This window comes from Notolepis coatsorum (genome assembly GCF_963971535.1).
Source record: "Notolepis coatsorum genome assembly, chromosome: 14".
Classification (NCBI taxonomy): domain Eukaryota; kingdom Metazoa; phylum Chordata; class Actinopteri; order Aulopiformes; family Paralepididae; genus Notolepis; species Notolepis coatsorum.
In genome coordinates this window covers 838,218-856,657 of record NC_140178.1, presented here as the reverse complement: position 1 = coordinate 856,657, position 18,440 = coordinate 838,218, and the positions used below count along the sequence as shown (strand labels likewise).

Genomic DNA, 18,440 nt, shown 5'->3' with positions numbered 1-18,440 from the left:
ACGTACCCTCTGCCCACAGACTAGTGACCCTGACGTACCCTCTGCCCACATACTGGTGACCCTGACGTACCCTCTGCCCACATACTGGTGACCCTGACATACCCTCTGCCCACTAGTGACCCTGACGTACCCTCTGCCCACTAGTGACCCTGACGTACCCTCTGCCCACATACTGGTGACCCTGACGTACCCTCTGCCCACTAGTGACCCTGACGTACCCTCTGCCCACATACTGGTGACCCTGACGTACCCTCTGCCCACAGACTAGTGACCCTGACGTACCCTCTGCCCACATACTGGTGACCCTGACGTACCCTCTGCCCACATACTGGTGACCCTGACGTACCCTCTGCCCACATACTGGTGACCCTGACGTACCCTCTGCCCACTAGTGACCCTGACGTACCCTCTGCCCACATACTGGTGACCCTGACGTACCCTCTGCCCACATACTGGTGACCCTGACGTACCCTCTGCCCACTAGTGACCCTGACGTACCCTCTGCCCACATACTGGTGACCCTGACGTACCCTCTGCCCACAGACTAGTGACCCTGACGTACCCTCTGCCCACATACTGGTGACCCTGACGTACCCTCTGCCCACTAGTGACCCTGACGTACCCTCTGCCCACAGACTAGTGACCCTGACGTACCCTCTGCCCACTAGTGACCCTGACGTACCCTCTGCCCACAGACTAGTGACCCTGACGTACCCTCTGCCCACAGACTAGTGACCCTGACGTACCCTCTGCCCACATACTGGTGACCCTGACGTACCCTCTGCCCACATACTAGTGACCCTGACGTACCCTCTGCCCACATACTGGTGACCCTGACGTACCCTCTGCCCGCTCACCCTCCTCCAGTGCCCCCTGACGTACCCTCTGCCCACATACTAGTGACCCTGACGTACCCTCTGCCCACATACTGGTGACCCTGACGTACCCTCTGCCCGCTCACCCTCCTCCAGTGCCCCCTGACGTACCCTCTGCCCGCTCACCCTCCTCCAGTGCCCCCTGACGTACCCTCTGCCCGCTCACCCTCCTCCAGTGCACCCCCGTGGTGCCGCTGACCCGGACCTCGTGCGTGGCGGGCCCCGTGCCGTGCCCCTGGCCCCCGGCCTCCAGGTAGCAGTCGCCCCCGGCCTCCAGCAGGGCCACAGGGAAGGTCTCGGAGCCCAGGCCCGGCGCCAGCTGCTCCAGCGTGGAGATGTACTTGTACATGACCTCCTGCGGGCCCAGTCGGCCGGGCAGCGTGGCCGTGTGGCGCTGGAAGGACCGCACGAAGTCGGAGAAGACCCGGCGGATCCTGATCTTAGTCAGGAAGCTGTCGCTGGAGATGTGTTTAGAGAAGGACCTGGGTATACAGTGGAGGAAACTGTGGGAGGGGGGGGAGAGGGGGGAGAGGGGGGGGAGAGAGAGGTGTTTAGAGAAGGACCTGGGTATACAGTGGAGGAAGCTGGGGGGGGGGGGGGGGGGGGGGGGGGAGAGGGGAGAGAGAGATGTGTTTAGAGAAGGACCTGGGTATACAGTGGAGGAAGCTGGGGGAGGGGGGGGAGAGGGGGGAGAGGGGGGGGGGAGAGGGGGGGGAGAGAGAGGTGTTTAGAGAAGGACCTGGGTATACAGTGGAGGAAGCTGGGGGGGGGGGGGGGGGGGGGAGAGGGGAGAGAGAGATGTGTTTAGAGAAGGACCTGGGTATACAGTGGAGGAAGCTGGGGGGGGGGGGGGGGGGGGGGGGGAGAGGGGGGGGGAGAGAGAGGTGTTTAGAGAAGGACCTGGGTATACAGTGGAGGAAGCTGGGGGAGGGGGGGGGAGGGGAGAGGGGGGGGAGAGAGAGATGTGTTTAGAGAAGGACCTGGGTATACAGTGGAGGAAGCTGGGGGGGGGGGGGGGAGGGGGGAGAGGGGGGGGGGAGAGGGGGGGGAGAGAGAGGTGTTTAGAGAAGGACCTGGGTATACAGTGGAGGAAGCTGGGGGAGGGGGGGGAGAGGGGGGAGAGGGGGGGGGAGAGGGGGGGGAGAGAGAGGTGTTTAGAGAAGGACCTGGGTATACAGTGGAGGAAGCTGGGGGGGGGGGGGGGGGGGGAGAGGGGAGAGAGAGATGTGTTTAGAGAAGGACCTGGGTATACAGTGGAGGAAGCTGGGGGGGGGGGGGGAGAGGGGGGGGAGAGAGAGGTGTTTAGAGAAGGACCTGGGTATACAGTGGAGGAAGCTGGGGGAGGGGGGGGGAGGGGAGAGGGGGGGGAGAGAGAGATGTGTTTAGAGAAGGACCTGGGTATACAGTGGAGGAAGCTGGGGGGGGGGGGGGGAGGGGGAGAGAGGGGGGGGGGGAGAGAGATGTTTAGAGAAGGACCTGGGTATACAGTGGAGGAAGCTGGGGGGGGGGGGGGGGGAGAGAGGGGGGGGGGGAGAGAGAGATGTGTTTAGAGAAGGACCTGGGTATACAGTGGAGGAAGCTGGGGGGGGGGGGGGGAGGGGGAGAGAGGGGGGGGGGAGAGAGATGTTTAGAGAAGGACCTGGGTATACAGTGGAGGAAGCTGGGGGGGGGGGGGGAGAGGGGGGGAGGGGGGGGGGAGAGAGAGAGGTGTTTAGAGAAGGACCTGGGTATACAGTGGAGGAAGCTGGGGGGGGGGGGGGAGGGGGAGAGAGGGGGGGGGGGGAGAGAGATGTTTAGAGAAGGACCTGGGTATACAGTGGAGGAAGCTGGGGGGGGGGGGGGGAGGGGGGGAGGGGGGGGGGGAGAGAGAGAGGTGTTTAGAGAAGGACCTGGGTATACAGTGGAGGAAGCTGGGGGGGGGGGGGGAGAGAGGGGGGGGGAGAGAGATGTTTAGAGAAGGACCTGGGTATACAGTGGAGGAAGCTGGGGGAGGGGGGGGGGAGAGGGGGGGGAGAGAGAGAGAGAGAGGTGTGTTTAGAGAAGGACCTGGGTATACAGTGGAGGAAGCTGGGGGAGGGGGGGGAGGGGGGGGGGAGAGAGGGGGGAGAGAGAGGTGTGTTTAGAGAAGGACCTGGGTATACAGTGGAGGAAGCTGGGGGGGGGGAGGGGGGGGGAGAGAGGGGGAGAGAGAGGTGTTTAGAGAAGGACCTGGGTATACAGTGGAGGAAGCTGGGTGGGGGGGGGAGAGGGGGGGGGGGAGAGAGAGGTGTTTAGAGAAGGACCTGGGTATACAGTGGAGGAAACTGGGGGGGGAGGGGAGGGAGGGGAGAGAGAGAGAGGGGGGGGAGAGAGGTGTGTTTAGAGAAGGACCTGGGTATACAGTGGAGGGGGGGGGAGAGGGGGGGGGGGAGAGAGAGGTGTTTAGAGAAGGACCTGGGTATACAGTGGAGGAAACTGGGGGGGGGAGGGGAGAGGGGAGAGAGAGAGGGGGGGAGAGGGAGGGGAGAGAGAGGGGGTGGAGAGAGAGAGGTGCTTAGAGAAGGACCTGGGTATACAGTGGAGGAAACTGGGGGGGGGAGGGGAGAGGGGAGAGAGAGAGGGGGGGAGAGGGAGGGGAGAGAGAGGGGGGGGAGAGAGAGAGGTGCTTAGAGAAGGACCTGGGTATACAGTGGAGGAAACTGTGTGGGGGGGGGGGGGGAGAGAGGAGAGGGAGAGAGAGGTGTGTTTTTGAATGTCCCGTGATTAAGACGGGGAGGACGTGACCCTCTTTGCGTCGCCCCTGTGCCTCAAATAGATCCGCTATCAGCTCTATCTTTAATGTTTCAAAATGTTCAGTTGCTATCGCTATCAGCTCTATCTTTAATGTTTCAAAATGTTCAGTTGCTATCGCTATCAGCTCTATCTTTAATGTTTCAAAATGTTCAGTTGCTATTGCATGCACTCATCTGTGTTTCACTACACACATGAGTGCATGCTTACTAACTGTCCGTCTGCAACACTACTATCACCGACATCTAAGAAGGGAGATCCCCCCTTGAACGGCCCTTCTAAGGTTTCTCTCCTCCACATTGCCTGTGGAGCATTTTTCCCTATTGTTAGGTTTTAGTGAGTTTTTCCTTACCTTCGTGTGGGGTATGTCTGGGAGTGTTGCATTCTTTCATTTATTTGCATTTATTTTAAATGTGTTGGACCTTATGGTGTTCTTGTTCTGTTCTTGACTTATTGTTATGTTTCTTCTTGACTTGTTTAAAGAAGATCTGTACGGCCCATGGGGACATTAACGTGTGTTGTCGGGCCTTATAAATAAATTTGATTTGATTTGATTTGATTTGATTTAGAAAAGGACCTGGGTATACAGCTCAGGAAACTGACCTGGTCCTGCAGGGGGCAGTGTGCGTGCATGGCCTGGTAGGAGAGGTGCAGTACTGACCTGGTCCTGCAGGGGGCAGTGTGCGTGCATGGCCTGGTGGGAGAGGTGCAGTACTGACCTGGTCCTGCAGGGGGCAGTGTGCGTGCATGGCCTGGTGGGAGGGGTGCAGTACTGACCTGGTCCTGCAGGGGGCAGTGTGCGTGCATGGCCTGGTGGGAGGGGTGCAGTACTGACCTGGTCCTGCAGGGGGCAGTGTGCGTGCATGGCCTGGTGGGAGAGGTGCAGTACTGACCTGGTCCTGCAGGGGGCAGTGTGCGTGCATGGCCTGGTAGGAGAGGTGCAGTACTGACCTGGTCCTGCAGGGGGCAGTGTGCGTGCATGGCCTGGTAGGAGAGGTGCAGTACTGACCTGGTCCTGCAGGGGGCAGTGTGCGTGCATGGCCTGGTAGGAGAGGTGCAGTACTGACCTGGTCCTGCAGGGGGCAGTGTGCGTGCATGGCCTGGTAGGAGAGGTGCAGTACTGGCCTGGTCCTGCAGGGGGCAGTGTGCGTGCATGGCCTGGTGGGAGAGGTGCAGTACTGACCTGGTCCTGCAGGGTGCAGTGTGCGTGCATGGCCTGGTGGGAGAGGTGCAGTACTGACCTGGTCCTGCAGGGGACAGTGTGCGTGCATGGCCTGGTGGGAGAGGTGCAGTACTGACCTGGTCCTGCAGGGGGCAGTGTGCATGCATGGCCTGGTAGGAGAGGTGCAGTACTGGCCTGGTCCTGCAGGGGGCAGTGTGCGTGCATGGCCTGGTGAGACAGGTGCAGTACTGACCTGGTCCTGCAGGGGGCAGTGTGCGTGCATGGCCTGGTAGGAGAGGTGCAGTACTGGCCTGGTCCTGCAGGGGGCAGTGTGCGTGCATGGCCTGGTAGGAGAGGTGCAGTACTGACCTGGTCCTGCAGGGTGCAGTGTGCGTGCATGGCCTGGTGGGACGGGTGCAGTACTGACCTGGTCCTGCAGGGGGCAGTGTGCGTGCATGGCCTGGTGGGACAGGTGCAGTACTGACCTGGTCCTGCAGGGGGCAGTGTGCGTGCATGGCCTGGTGGGATGGGTGCAGTACTGACCTGGTCCTGCAGGGGGCAGTGTGCGTGCATGGCCTGGTGAGAGAGGTGCAGTACTGACCTGGTCCTGCAGGGGGCAGTGTGCGTGCATGGCCTGGTAGGAGAGGTGCAGTACTGACCTGGTCCTGAAGGGGGCAGTGTGCGTGCATGGCCTGGTAGAAGAGGTGCAGTACTGACCTGGTCCTGCAGGGGGCAGTGTGCGTGCATGGCCTGGTGGGAGGGGTGCAGTACTGGCCTGGTCCTGCAGGGGGCAGTGTGCGTGCATGGCCTGGTAGGAGAGGTGCAGTACTGACCTGGTCCTGCAGGGGGCAGTGTGCGTGCATGGCCTGGTGGGAGGGGTGCAGTACTGACCTGGTCCTGCAGGGTGCAGTGTGCGTGCATGGCCTGGTAGGAGAGGTGCAGTACTGACCTGGTCCTGCAGGGGGCAGTGTGCGTGCATGGCCTGGTGGGAGGGGTGCAGTACTGGCCTGGTCCTGCAGGGTGCAGTGTGCGTGCATGGCCTGGTAGGAGAGGTGCAGTACTGACCTGGTCCTGCAGGGGGCAGTGTGCGTGCATGGCCTGGTGGGAGGGGTGCAGTACTGGCCTGGTCCTGCAGGGGGCAGTGTGCGTGCATGGCCTGGTGGGAGAGGTGCAGTACTGACCTGGTCCTGCAGGGGGCAGTGTGCGTGCATGGCCTGGTAGGAGAGGTGCAGTACTGACCTGGTCCTGCAGGGGGCAGTGTGCGTGCATGGCCTGGTAGGAGAGGTGCAGTACTGGCCTGGTCCTGCAGGGGGCAGTGTGCGTGCATGGCCTGGTGGGAGAGGTGCAGTACTGACCTGGTCCTGCAGGGGGCAGTGTGCGTGCATGGCCTGGTGGGAGAGGTGCAGTACTGACCTGGTCCTGCAGGGGGCAGTGTGCGTGCATGGCCTGGTGGGACAGGTGCAGTACTGACCTGGTCCTGCAGGGGGCAGTGTGCGTGCATGGCCTGGTGGGAGGGGTGCAGTACTGACCTGGTCCTGCAGGGGGCAGTGTGCGTGCATGGCCTGGTGGGACAGGTGCAGTACTGACCTGGTCCTCTTGGCGGCCTCCTGCAGGGTGCAGTGTGCCTGCATGGCCTGGTGGGACAGGTGCAGGACAGCCATGCCCAGGCTCTCGTTCTTCAATTGGCTCCGCTCCTCCTCCGACTGACCCTGATCCAGCGACACCACGTCGTTCACAAAGTCACATTTAGCCTGTAAAGCAGAAGGTTTATAGTAAAGCAGAAGGTTTATAGTAAAGCAGAAGGTTTATAGTAAAACTGTTATGGTTTGAAACCGACCCCAACAGCACGGCACAGACAGGTAGTTCAGAGTTAGCCAAAAACTAGGGCGTATTTATTTCTGAAAGGAATGAGCAAATAAACAACAAAACACAAGGGAGAATGTTCTTGGCAGAGTTGTCCGCGGCTCTGCAGCGCGTCTTCTGGGCAGAGAGGCACCGTGGCGTTGCGCCTCTGCCTCTGCTGCTCTGCAGCTACTCCTTGATCCAACTCGGGAAACAGAGAGAGAGAAAATGTCACTAGACGAGCAAAACGGGATTACAAGCAGTCCAGTATTGTCTTAGCTGAGTCCATGATAACAACAAGCGGCTCCTCTTCAGTGTTTAACAAAACACACAAAAACAGAAAGGTCCCGAGTCCCGGAATTTACGAGAAAAACAGTATCCAAAAAAGAACGTTCAAAAACTCACCAAGGCGCAATTGCGCAAAGCGGTCTACGAGGCAGGGGTCCAAAGAATGGCAAGCAAGCAACAGCAGCGACTTCCAACAGACGTCCTGAAGAGGAAAAAGGCGAGGTACAACACAGGGAAAACAAGCAGCAGCCAGTGGAAATCCAAAACGACCCGAAAATGAACGTTAGGAACCCCAGAGTATATGAAGACCTCCAGAAAGCTGATTACAACACACATCAGGTGCGCGACGGTAATTGGTACCTTGACCTTGAAGCGTGCGGCGGCAACGGGCCAATCCTCACAAAAACAGAAGGTTTATAGTAAAGCAGAAGGTTTATAGTAAAGCAGAAGGTTTATAGTAAAGCAGAATGTTTATAATAAAGCAGAAGGTTTATAGTAAAGCAGAATGTTTATAATAAAGCAGAAGGTTTATAGTAAAGCAGAAGGTTTATAATAAAGCAGGTTTATAGTAAAACAGAAGGTTTATAGTAAAACAGAAGGTTTATAGTAAAGCAGAAGGGTTTAGTCAAGTTAATCTAGTTCACTGCAGTGTGAACGCAGCCTTAATTCATTGCGATGAATATCAATTGCAATATTTAACGTTATTTTGCACATGCGAGCAGTATGTATATATATATTGTAGTGACCCTGGGATTTGGGTGGTTGGTCAGTCAAGCTGCCACTCTGCACTCTGCACTCCGCCATCCCGGGGCTGGCAGGCGACGCTATTGGTCGCGCGGGCCCCAGATTGGTAGAGGGGAGGGGGCAGGCGCTGACCTGGGAAGGCTATAAGAGGGGGTGGCACCCAGGGTGCGCTCTCTTGGGGCATGTTGTAGAAATGAGTCTTATACTGTAACCTGCAGATGGTTGAATAAAAACCTGAGTGAGAACTATAACGACCTGCCTGGAGAGTGGTGAATAACGTGGTGCTGAACCTGGCAACGCTACAATATCAGTCTACTGTAAACCAACCGTGTCGTGAATATTATCTGGAAACACACCTGAGCGAACAGGTACTCCAGGGAGGCCAGCTCCAGCAGGGGGGACCCGCTCTTCTCCGTGCCCGACCGGGGCGGCCCGTAGCGGCAGACAGTGGGCTCCCTCGCGTTCAGCCCGTGCCAATTACGGAAGTAGAACCTGAGTAGAACCACACTGAGTCTCACACTGACACTCGAGACCCTTCCTGTTCGGATCTCTGCCTTTTCCATTACATCACTTTACTATCACTTTATTATCACTCTGCCCTCAGATTCATCACTAATGATAATGCTGATGTGTCCTTTATGAGAAGGTTGGTTGGTCCTCTCTGACAAACACTGGTATTTGTTCATTTTTAAGGCCCTTATTGGTAAACTACCTCCTTATACTACATTATTGGTAAGTCATCTCCTTATACTACATCATTATTGGTAAACTACCTCCTTATACTACATTATTGGTAAGCTACCTCCTTATACTACATCATTATTGGTAAGCTACCTCCTTATACTACATCATTATTGGTAAGCTACCTCCTTATACTACATCATTATTGGTAAACTACCTCCTTATACTACATTATTGGTAAGCTACCTCCTTATACTACATCATTATTGGTAAGCTACCTCCTTATACTACATCATTATTGGTAAGTTACCTCCTTATACTACATCATTATTGGTAAGATACCTCCTTATACTACATCATTATTGGTAAGTTACCTCCTTATACTACATCATTATTGGTAAGATACCTCCTTATACTACATCATTATTGGTAAGATACCTCCTTATACTACATCATTATTGGTAAGATACCTCCTTATACTACATCATTATTGGTAAGCTACCTCCTTATACTACATCATTATTGGTAAGCTACCTCCTTATACTACATCATTATTGGTAAGCTACCTCCTTATACTACATCATTATTGGTAAGCTACCTCCTTATACTACATCATTATTGGTAAGCTACCTCCTTATACTACATCATTATTGGTAAACTACCTCCTTATACTACATCATTATTGGTAAGCTACCTCATTATACTACATCATTATTGGTAAGCTACCTCCTTATACTACATCATTATTGGTAAGATACCTCCTTATACTACATCATTATTGGTAAGCTACCTCCTTATACTACATCATTATTGGTAAGCTACCTCCTTATACTACATCATTATTGGTAACCTACCTTCTTATACTACATCATTATTGGTAAGATACCTCCTTATACTACATCATTATTGGTAAGTTACCTCCTTATACTACATCATTATTGGTAAGCTACCTCCTTATACTACATCATTATTGGTAACCTACCTTCTTATACTACATCATTATTGGTAAGCTACCTCCTTATACTACATCATTATTGGTAAGCTACCTCCTTATACTACATCATTATTGGTAAGCTACCTCCTTATACTACATCATTATTGGTAAGATACCTCCTTATACTACATCATTATTGGTAAGCTACCTCCTTATACTACATCATTATTGGTAAGCTACCTCCTTATACTACATCATTATTGGTAAGATACCTCCTTATACTACATCATTATTGGTAAGCTACCTCCTTATACTACATCATTATTGGTAAGCTACCTCCTTATACTACATCATTATTGGTAAGCTACCTCCTTATACTACATCATTATTGGTAAGATACCTCCTTATACTACATCATTATTGGTAAGCTACCTCCTTATACTACATCATTATTGGTAAGCTACCTCCTTATACTACATCATTATTGGTAAGCTACCTCCTTATACTACATCATTATTGGTAAGCTACCTCCTTATACTACATCATTACTGGTAAGCTACCTCCTTATACTACATCATTATTGGTAAGCTACCTCCTTATACTACATCATTATTGGTAAGCTACCTCCTTATACTACATCATTATTGGTAAGCTACCTCCTTATACTACATCATTATTGGTAAGCTACCTCCTTATACTACATCATTATTGATAAGCTACCTCCTTATACTACATCATTATTGGTAAGCTACCTCCTTATACTACATCATTATTGGTAAACTACCTCCTTATACTACATCATTATTGGTAAGCTACCTCCTTATACTACATCATTATTGATAAGCTACCTCCTTATACTACATCATTATTGGTAAGCTACCTCCTTATACTACATCATTATTGGTAAGCTACCTCCTTATACTACATCATTATTGGTAAGCTACCTCCTTATACTACATCATTACTGGTAAGATACCTCCTTATACTACATCATTATTGGTAAGCTACCTCCTTATACTACATCATTATTGGTAAGCTACCTCCTTATACTACATCATTACTGGTAAGATACCTCCTTATACTACATCATTATTGGTAAGCTACCTCCTTATACTACATCATTATTGGTAAGCTACCTCCTTATACTACATAATTACTGGTAAGCTACCTCCTTATACTACATCATTACTGGTAAGCTACCTCCTTATACTACATCATTATTGGTAAGCTACCTCCTTATACTACATCATTATTGGTAAGCTACCTCCTTATACTACATCATTATTGGTAAGATACCTCCTTATACTACATCATTATTGGTAAGCTACCTCCTTATACTACATAATTACTGGTAAGCTACCTCCTTATACTACATCATTATTGGTAAGCTACCTCCTTATACTACATCATTACTGGTAAGCTACCTCCTTATACTACATCATTATTGGTAAGATACCTCCTTATACTACATCATTATTGGTAAGCTACCTCCTTATACTACATAATTACTGGTAAGCTACCTCCTTATACTACATCATTACTGGTAAGCTACCTCCTTATACTACATCATTATTGGTAAGCTACCTCCTTATACTACATCATTATTGATAAGCTACCTCCTTATACTACATCATTATTGGTAAGATACCTCCTTATACTACATCATTATTGGTAAGCTACCTCCTTATACTACATCATTATTGGTAAGATACCTCCTTATACTACATCATTATTGGTAAGCTACCTCCTTATACTACATCATTATTGGTAAGCTACCTCCTTATACTACATCATTATTGGTAAGCTACCTCCTTATACTACATCATTATTGGTAAGATACCTCCTTATACTACATCATTATTGGTAAGCTACCTCCTTATACTACATCATTATTGGTAAGCTACCTCCTTATACTACATCATTATTGGTAAGCTACCTCCTTATACTACATCATTATTGGTAAGCTACCTCCTTATACTACATCATTACTGGTAAGCTACCTCCTTATACTACATCATTATTGGTAAGCTACCTCCTTATACTACATCATTATTGGTAAGCTACCTCCTTATACTACATCATTATTGGTAAGCTACCTCCTTATACTACATCATTATTGGTAAGCTACCTCCTTATACTACATCATTATTGATAAGCTACCTCCTTATACTACATCATTATTGGTAAGCTACCTCCTTATACTACATCATTATTGGTAAACTACCTCCTTATACTACATCATTATTGGTAAGCTACCTCCTTATACTACATCATTATTGATAAGCTACCTCCTTATACTACATCATTATTGGTAAGCTACCTCCTTATACTACATCATTATTGGTAAGCTACCTCCTTATACTACATCATTATTGGTAAGCTACCTCCTTATACTACATCATTACTGGTAAGATACCTCCTTATACTACATCATTATTGGTAAGCTACCTCCTTATACTACATCATTATTGGTAAGCTACCTCCTTATACTACATCATTATTGGTAAGCTACCTCCTTATACTACATCATTATTGGTAAGCTACCTCCTTATACTACATAATTACTGGTAAGCTACCTCCTTATACTACATCATTACTGGTAAGCTACCTCCTTATACTACATCATTATTGGTAAGCTACCTCCTTATACTACATCATTATTGGTAAGCTACCTCCTTATACTACATCATTATTGGTAAGATACCTCCTTATACTACATCATTATTGGTAAGCTACCTCCTTATACTACATAATTACTGGTAAGCTACCTCCTTATACTACATCATTACTGGTAAGCTACCTCCTTATACTACATCATTATTGGTAAGCTACCTCCTTATACTACATCATTATTGATAAGCTACCTCCTTATACTACATCATTATTGGTAAGATACCTCCTTATACTACATCATTATTGGTAAGCTACCTCCTTATACTACATCATTATTGGTAAACTACCTCCTTATACTACATCATTATTGGTAAGCTACCTCCTTATACTACATCATTATTGGTAAACTACCTCCTTATACTACATCATTATTGGTAAGCTACCTCCTTATACTACATCATTATCTGTAAGCTAGAAATCTCATACAGACCTTTCCATGAGCATGAGTCTATATGTTACAATAAATATAGGCAATAAAGAATTTTAATCTGAATATATATACTATGAATAAGAGTAAAACTAGTAAACAGCCTCACCTCATGCGGTAGTGCAGCACCAGGCTGGCGCAGCCGTCGTGGCTGAAGGTGTGGTTGGGGCCATACCAGCAGTGAGACACCTGGTCGTACAGGGCGAACAGAGGGTGGCAGAGAGGGCTGATACCTGAGGAGGGCAGAACACAACTCAGAACAGCATCTCAGGAGGAACACAAAACCCAAGGAACATATAAAACAAGGAAGAGTCACTACGTCAGAACACCAGCTTGGTGCCCGACTTTGGTGCCAGTTCTATTGAAGCCCGTATTCAAATAGAAAATATACAATATATCTGAGGAAATACAGTACATCAACCAATATATCAAATGTTAGCTAGCCACTAATGCAGGAGATGCTGGTATCGAGCCCAGCTCTCGGCGTTGCTACCGGCTTGGCCGGTCGTTCATACTAACACAATTGGCAGTGTTAGGGGTGGGAAGCTTTACCTCTCTCTACATCATTTTTGTAATTTGTTTAACTGTATGAAGCACGATCTCAGGAGGGTCCGTCCAACAGAACCAACCGCTTCACTGTTACGTACACGTGCCTGACATGTGACAGAACCAACCGCTTCACTGTTACGTACACGTGCCTGACATGTGACAGACACAACACTGTTACGTACACGTGCCTGACATGTGACAGATACAACAGAACGTACACGTGCCTGACATGTGACAGACACAACAGAACCACCGCTTCACTGTTACGTACACGTGCCTGACATGTGACAGACACAACAGAACCACCGCTTCACTGTTACGTACACGTGCCTGACATGTGACAGATACAACAGAACGTACACGTGCCTGACATGTGACAGACACAACAGAACCACCGCTTCACTGTTACGTACACGTGCCTGACATGTGACAGACACAACAGAACCACCGCTTCACTGTTATGTACACGTGCCTGACATGTGACAGATACAACACTGTTACGTACACGTGCCTGACATGTGACAGACACAACAGAACCACCGCTTCACTGTTACGTACACGTGCCTGACATGTGACAGACACAACAGAACCACCGCTTCACTGTTACGTACACGTGCCTGACATGTGACAGACACAACAGAACGTACACGTGCCTGACATGTGACAGATACAACACTGTTATGTACACGTGCCTGACATGTGACAGACACAACAGAACGTACACGTGCCTGACATGTGACAGATACAACACTGTTACGTACACGTGCCTGACATGTGACAGACACAACAGAACCACCGCTTCACTGTTACGTACACGTGCCTGACATGTGACAGATACAACAGAACCTACACTGTGATTGTGGACTTCAGGAGGTCGGGGGACTTCAGGAGGTCGGGGGTCAAGGACTACAGCCCCCTCAGCATCGACGGGGCACCGGTTGAGAGAGTCAACAGCTTTAAGTACCTCGGAGCCCACATATCCGAGGACTTGACATGGACCACACACATTGACAGTGTTGTGAAGAAGGCACGACAACGCCTCTACTTCCTCAGGCGCCTAAGGAAGTTCCAAGTCAGCCAGAAGATCCTTAAGAACTTCTACTCATGTACAATAGAGAGCATCCTGACTGGCAACATCACCTCCTGGTTTGGGAATAGCACCGCACAAGACCGAAGCAGACTACAAAGAGTGACACGTTCAGCCGAACACACAATTGGAGGGGGGCTCCCCACCCTCCAGAACATTTACAACAAGCGTTGCAAGGGCAAGGCTAAGAGAATCATTAAAGACTCCAGTCACCCGAACAACTGCCTCTTTGAACTGCTGCGGTCAGGCAAGCGATACCGGAGTCTCAAGGCGAGCACAGAAAGACTCAGAAGAAGCTTCTATCCCCAGGCCATCAGACTGCTAAACGAACAATGAACACTACACAACAACAACCACCAAACGCACATAGCACACACATCCACACGCACACACTCACTTTAAACAGACACACTGTAGCACCCACTCCACACACTTTATAGCACACACTCACTTTAAACAAACACACTGTAGCACCCACTCCCCACACTTTATATTTATTGATGAAGGATTGCACTACAACTCGTACACCTTACTGTAAATTGTACCTAAATTGTACCTCATCCCATTTCTGCTTTGCACTATATAGTATTGTACATTAGTACACTGCATAGTATTGTATATTATATGGTAACTCAGAACATTGTACATATGTCTATACCGAACACTGTGACCTCATTTTCTACTTCTAAATTACATGCTATACTATGTTATTTGATACTATCTTGTCTAGCACAGTCTCTGGAGCGTAACAGTAAGAAGCATTTTGTATGAAAGTATTCTGTACTTCTGTATGACAACTATTAAAGAAACTTGAAACTTGAAACTTGATACACGTGCCTGACATGTGACAGACACAACAGAACCGGGTCTCACCTGCGGCCTGGGCAGCACAGACGCACAGCTGCTCCGCGCTCACCTCCCCGGCCGTGTGGGACAGGTACCGCTCGCCCTCCTTGGTCCAGAACAGGTACACGTGGATCCCGGAGCCCTGGGGCGGGTCGCTCGGCGCTGACCGGGTCCGGGAGCTCCGCAGGCGTCCACGGCGAGACATCATGTTGAGGACCGGCTGGATCACCGACCGACGGCACAAAGTGATAACAGGAGCGTGACGCGGACATTTCATTACATTTTGTATTTGTTCCGTTCAGATGATCGGTCAATTAAACCACATCTGACATCAAACTCTCACTCCTGACCCTCCAACCCCTGCGCCACCTACGTTTACACATCTGTACACCTCTGTATTATTTATGTTTGTTTTCTCTCTAAGCTGTCTCCCTCTCTCTGTACTCTCCACCATGTTATCACTGTCCTGTGATTTACTGTGTAATGCAATGTCTGAAAAGTGCTTTGAGATACTGTATGTAAGAAGAAGCTATATAAAATACATGTATTATTATTACTATCTATTCAAATCGTGTTTATTGAACATCCCAAGATCAACTATGCCTGTACAGGTAGCTTAGTTATCGATAGGTCACAGTCGCATAATAACGATACCTAGAAATGACGATGCACGAACAAATACAATAAAGAAGTATTTATTCCAAGGCCTTCCGGGTTGCAGTCTTGTTTACATCAGATAGTAGTGAACTAGTGATGAGCAGCCAGCGGCGTTATAACCCCTGACCTCTGACCCTTTCTACATCCTGAACCCTGACCCTTTCTACATGTAGCCTGATGTTCTATTTATTCTATATTCAACATGTATATTATGGATGTTTTATTTATTCTATATTCAACATGTATATTATGGATGTTTTATTTATTCTATATTCAACATGTATATTATGGATGTTTTATTTATTCTATATTCAACATGTATATTATGGATGTTTTATTTATTCTATATTCAACATGTATATTATGGATGTTTTATTTATTCTATATTCAACATGTATATGTTTTATTTATTCTATATTCAACATGTATATGTTTTATTTATTCTATATTCAACATGTATATTATGGATGTTTTATTTATTCTATATTCAACATGTATATTATGGATGTTTTATTTATTCTATATTCAACATGTATAATTATGTTTTATTTATTCTATATTCAACATGTATATTATGGATGTTTTATTTATTCTATATTCAACATGTATATATTATGGATGTTTTATTTATTCTATATTCAACATGTATATATTATGGATGTTTTATTTATTCTATATTCAACATGTATATTATGGATGTTTTATTTATTCTATATTCAACATGTATAATATGGATGTTTTATTTATTCTATATTCAACATGTATATGTTTTATTTATTCTATATTCAACATATTATGGATGTTTTATTTATTCTATATTCAACATGTATATATTATGGATGTTTTATTTATTCTATATTCAACATGTATATTATGGATGTTTTATTTATTCTATATTCAACATGTATATGTTTTATTTATTCTATATTCAACATGTATATTATGGATGTTTTATTTATTCTATATTCAACATGTATATTATGGATGTTTTATTTATTCTATATTCAACATGTATATGTTTTATTTATTCTATATTCAACATGTATATATTATGGATGTTTTATTTATTCTATATTCAACATGTATATTATGGATGTTTTATTTATTCTATATTCAACATGTATATGTTTTATTTATTCTATATTCAACATGTATATTATGGATGTTTTATTTATTCTATATTCAACATGTATATTATGGATGTTTTATTTATTCTATATTCAACATGTATATTATGGATGTTTTATTTATTCTATATTCAACATGTATATTATGGATGTTTTATTTATTCTATATTCAACATGTATATTATGGATGTTTTATTTATTCTATATTCAACATGTATATTATGGATGTTTTATTAACCAGCTTCATAACATTAACTAGTTCACTGCTGCTTTGATTGATTGATTGAAAACTTTATTAACAGATTGCAGAATGGGTACAATACAGTACGGCTCAATACATACAATTGTTAAGGGGATGCAGACCAGAGAAAGACTTTCATCTTGTTTACATCAGGGTCCCCCATTTTCAATTAATCATGACATACAGATAGACAGTACTGCTACATGATCATCTATACATTTATGACATACCAGATCTACAAATACAGTACTGTTTGTGATACAAAAGAGTCCTGCTTGTTTACTTCCTCTAGTGACGCCATCACGCCTCCAGGGGCTCCACTAGAGGAAGTAAATGAAGCCACGACTAACTAGTTCACGTTATACGGTCAGGTTTACATTCATTCATTCATAATTTATCAAGTTTACACTCATGTGAAAAGACGGCTATAGCGCAGTTGTTATTCTGAAGTTTAAAAAGGTGTTTTAAAGGAATCGATGTGTCTCTTACCATCTAACGCGAGCTTTTTGAAATCTCAATGTAGAACCTTTCGATCAGAGCCGGTATCGATCAGGTACGTATAAATCAGACCAGATATCCATTGATCCCCGTCGCGCTCATAGTTCGAGTGAAGCTCTGCTCCGTGACAACACTCTGGAAACCAGTTCAGACAGAGCCCCGCCCCCCGTGTGTCGTCACCCCAGCCCCGCCCCCCGTGGTGTCGTCACACCAGCCCCGCCCCTGGGTTTGATTGATTGATTGATTGATTGATTGAAAGTGTTATTCAACAGATTGCAGAATGGGTACAATACAGTACGGCTCAATACACACAATTGTTAAGGGGATGCAGACCAGAGAAAGAAGTTTGTCTTGTTTACATCAGGGTCCCCCATTTTCAATTCATCATGACATTTATGACATACAGATAGACAGTAGGCTACATCTATACATTTATGACAAGATATAGAAATATACAGTAGTTTATGTGTACAAAACCCTGTGTAACGAGGAAACGAATTTCACACAGAAATTATTTTCATGTTTACATACACAACTGCTGTAGTCGGTATGGATTAAAAGATTCTGTACAATTAAAATCGTGTTTTTAAACAAACGGCCAGATCTAAATGGTGGAATACATATTTAAGAGAGCAGGGGTAAACAGGCACGCATGTTGGAGACGGGGAATAATAAATGGGCCGGTTACTTTCATTTAGCAAACTTGTTTGGTGCCTCTGGGTTTGAGTGTACGTCACCGTATGTTGATTGAAAATGTGTCCAAAATGTTATTAACTGCTGTGAAAAAGCTGACCAAAGACCTTTGACCTCTATCCCCCTGGACATCAACACAAACCAATTTGGAGTCTATTGATATCTAGTTTGTGATGTTGTTGTTATTATTAATGAGACGATGAGCTGTATGTGTGTGTCGCTGGAATTTCCCCAAGGGGATTAATAAAGGAATATCTTATCTTATATCTTACAGTGAGTCAGTCTGTCGCTCAGTTGTCAGTAGCTGTACATCAGCTAACTAGTCTTGCTGCAATTCAGTTGATTTT

The 18,440-nt window shown here is 46.9% G+C and overlaps 1 protein-coding gene across 2 annotated transcripts in view; it reads right to left on the bottom strand.

The window, feature by feature from the left end:
* Nucleotides 1–17,530, bottom strand: part of tyk2 (tyrosine kinase 2) — a 76,447-nt gene extending 58,917 nt beyond the window's left edge. Inside the window, exons 1-6 of one of the 2 annotated variants that reach the window (XM_084328954.1) lie at nt 17,392–17,530; nt 14,905–15,097; nt 12,505–12,628; nt 8,037–8,172; nt 6,394–6,557; nt 1,027–1,378 (exon numbers count right to left, since the gene is read on the bottom strand). In XM_084328954.1, the coding sequence (XP_084185080.1) occupies nt 1,027–1,378; nt 6,394–6,557; nt 8,037–8,172; nt 12,505–12,628; nt 14,905–15,097; nt 17,392–17,394 (972 nt within the window). In that variant the 5' untranslated portion in view covers nt 17,395–17,530. The remainder of the gene's footprint in view (nt 1–1,026; nt 1,379–6,393; nt 6,558–8,036; nt 8,173–12,504; nt 12,629–14,904; nt 15,098–17,391) is intronic. The other variant, XM_084328955.1, reaches the window with a different exon arrangement.
* Nucleotides 17,531–18,440: the final 910 nt, after the last annotated feature.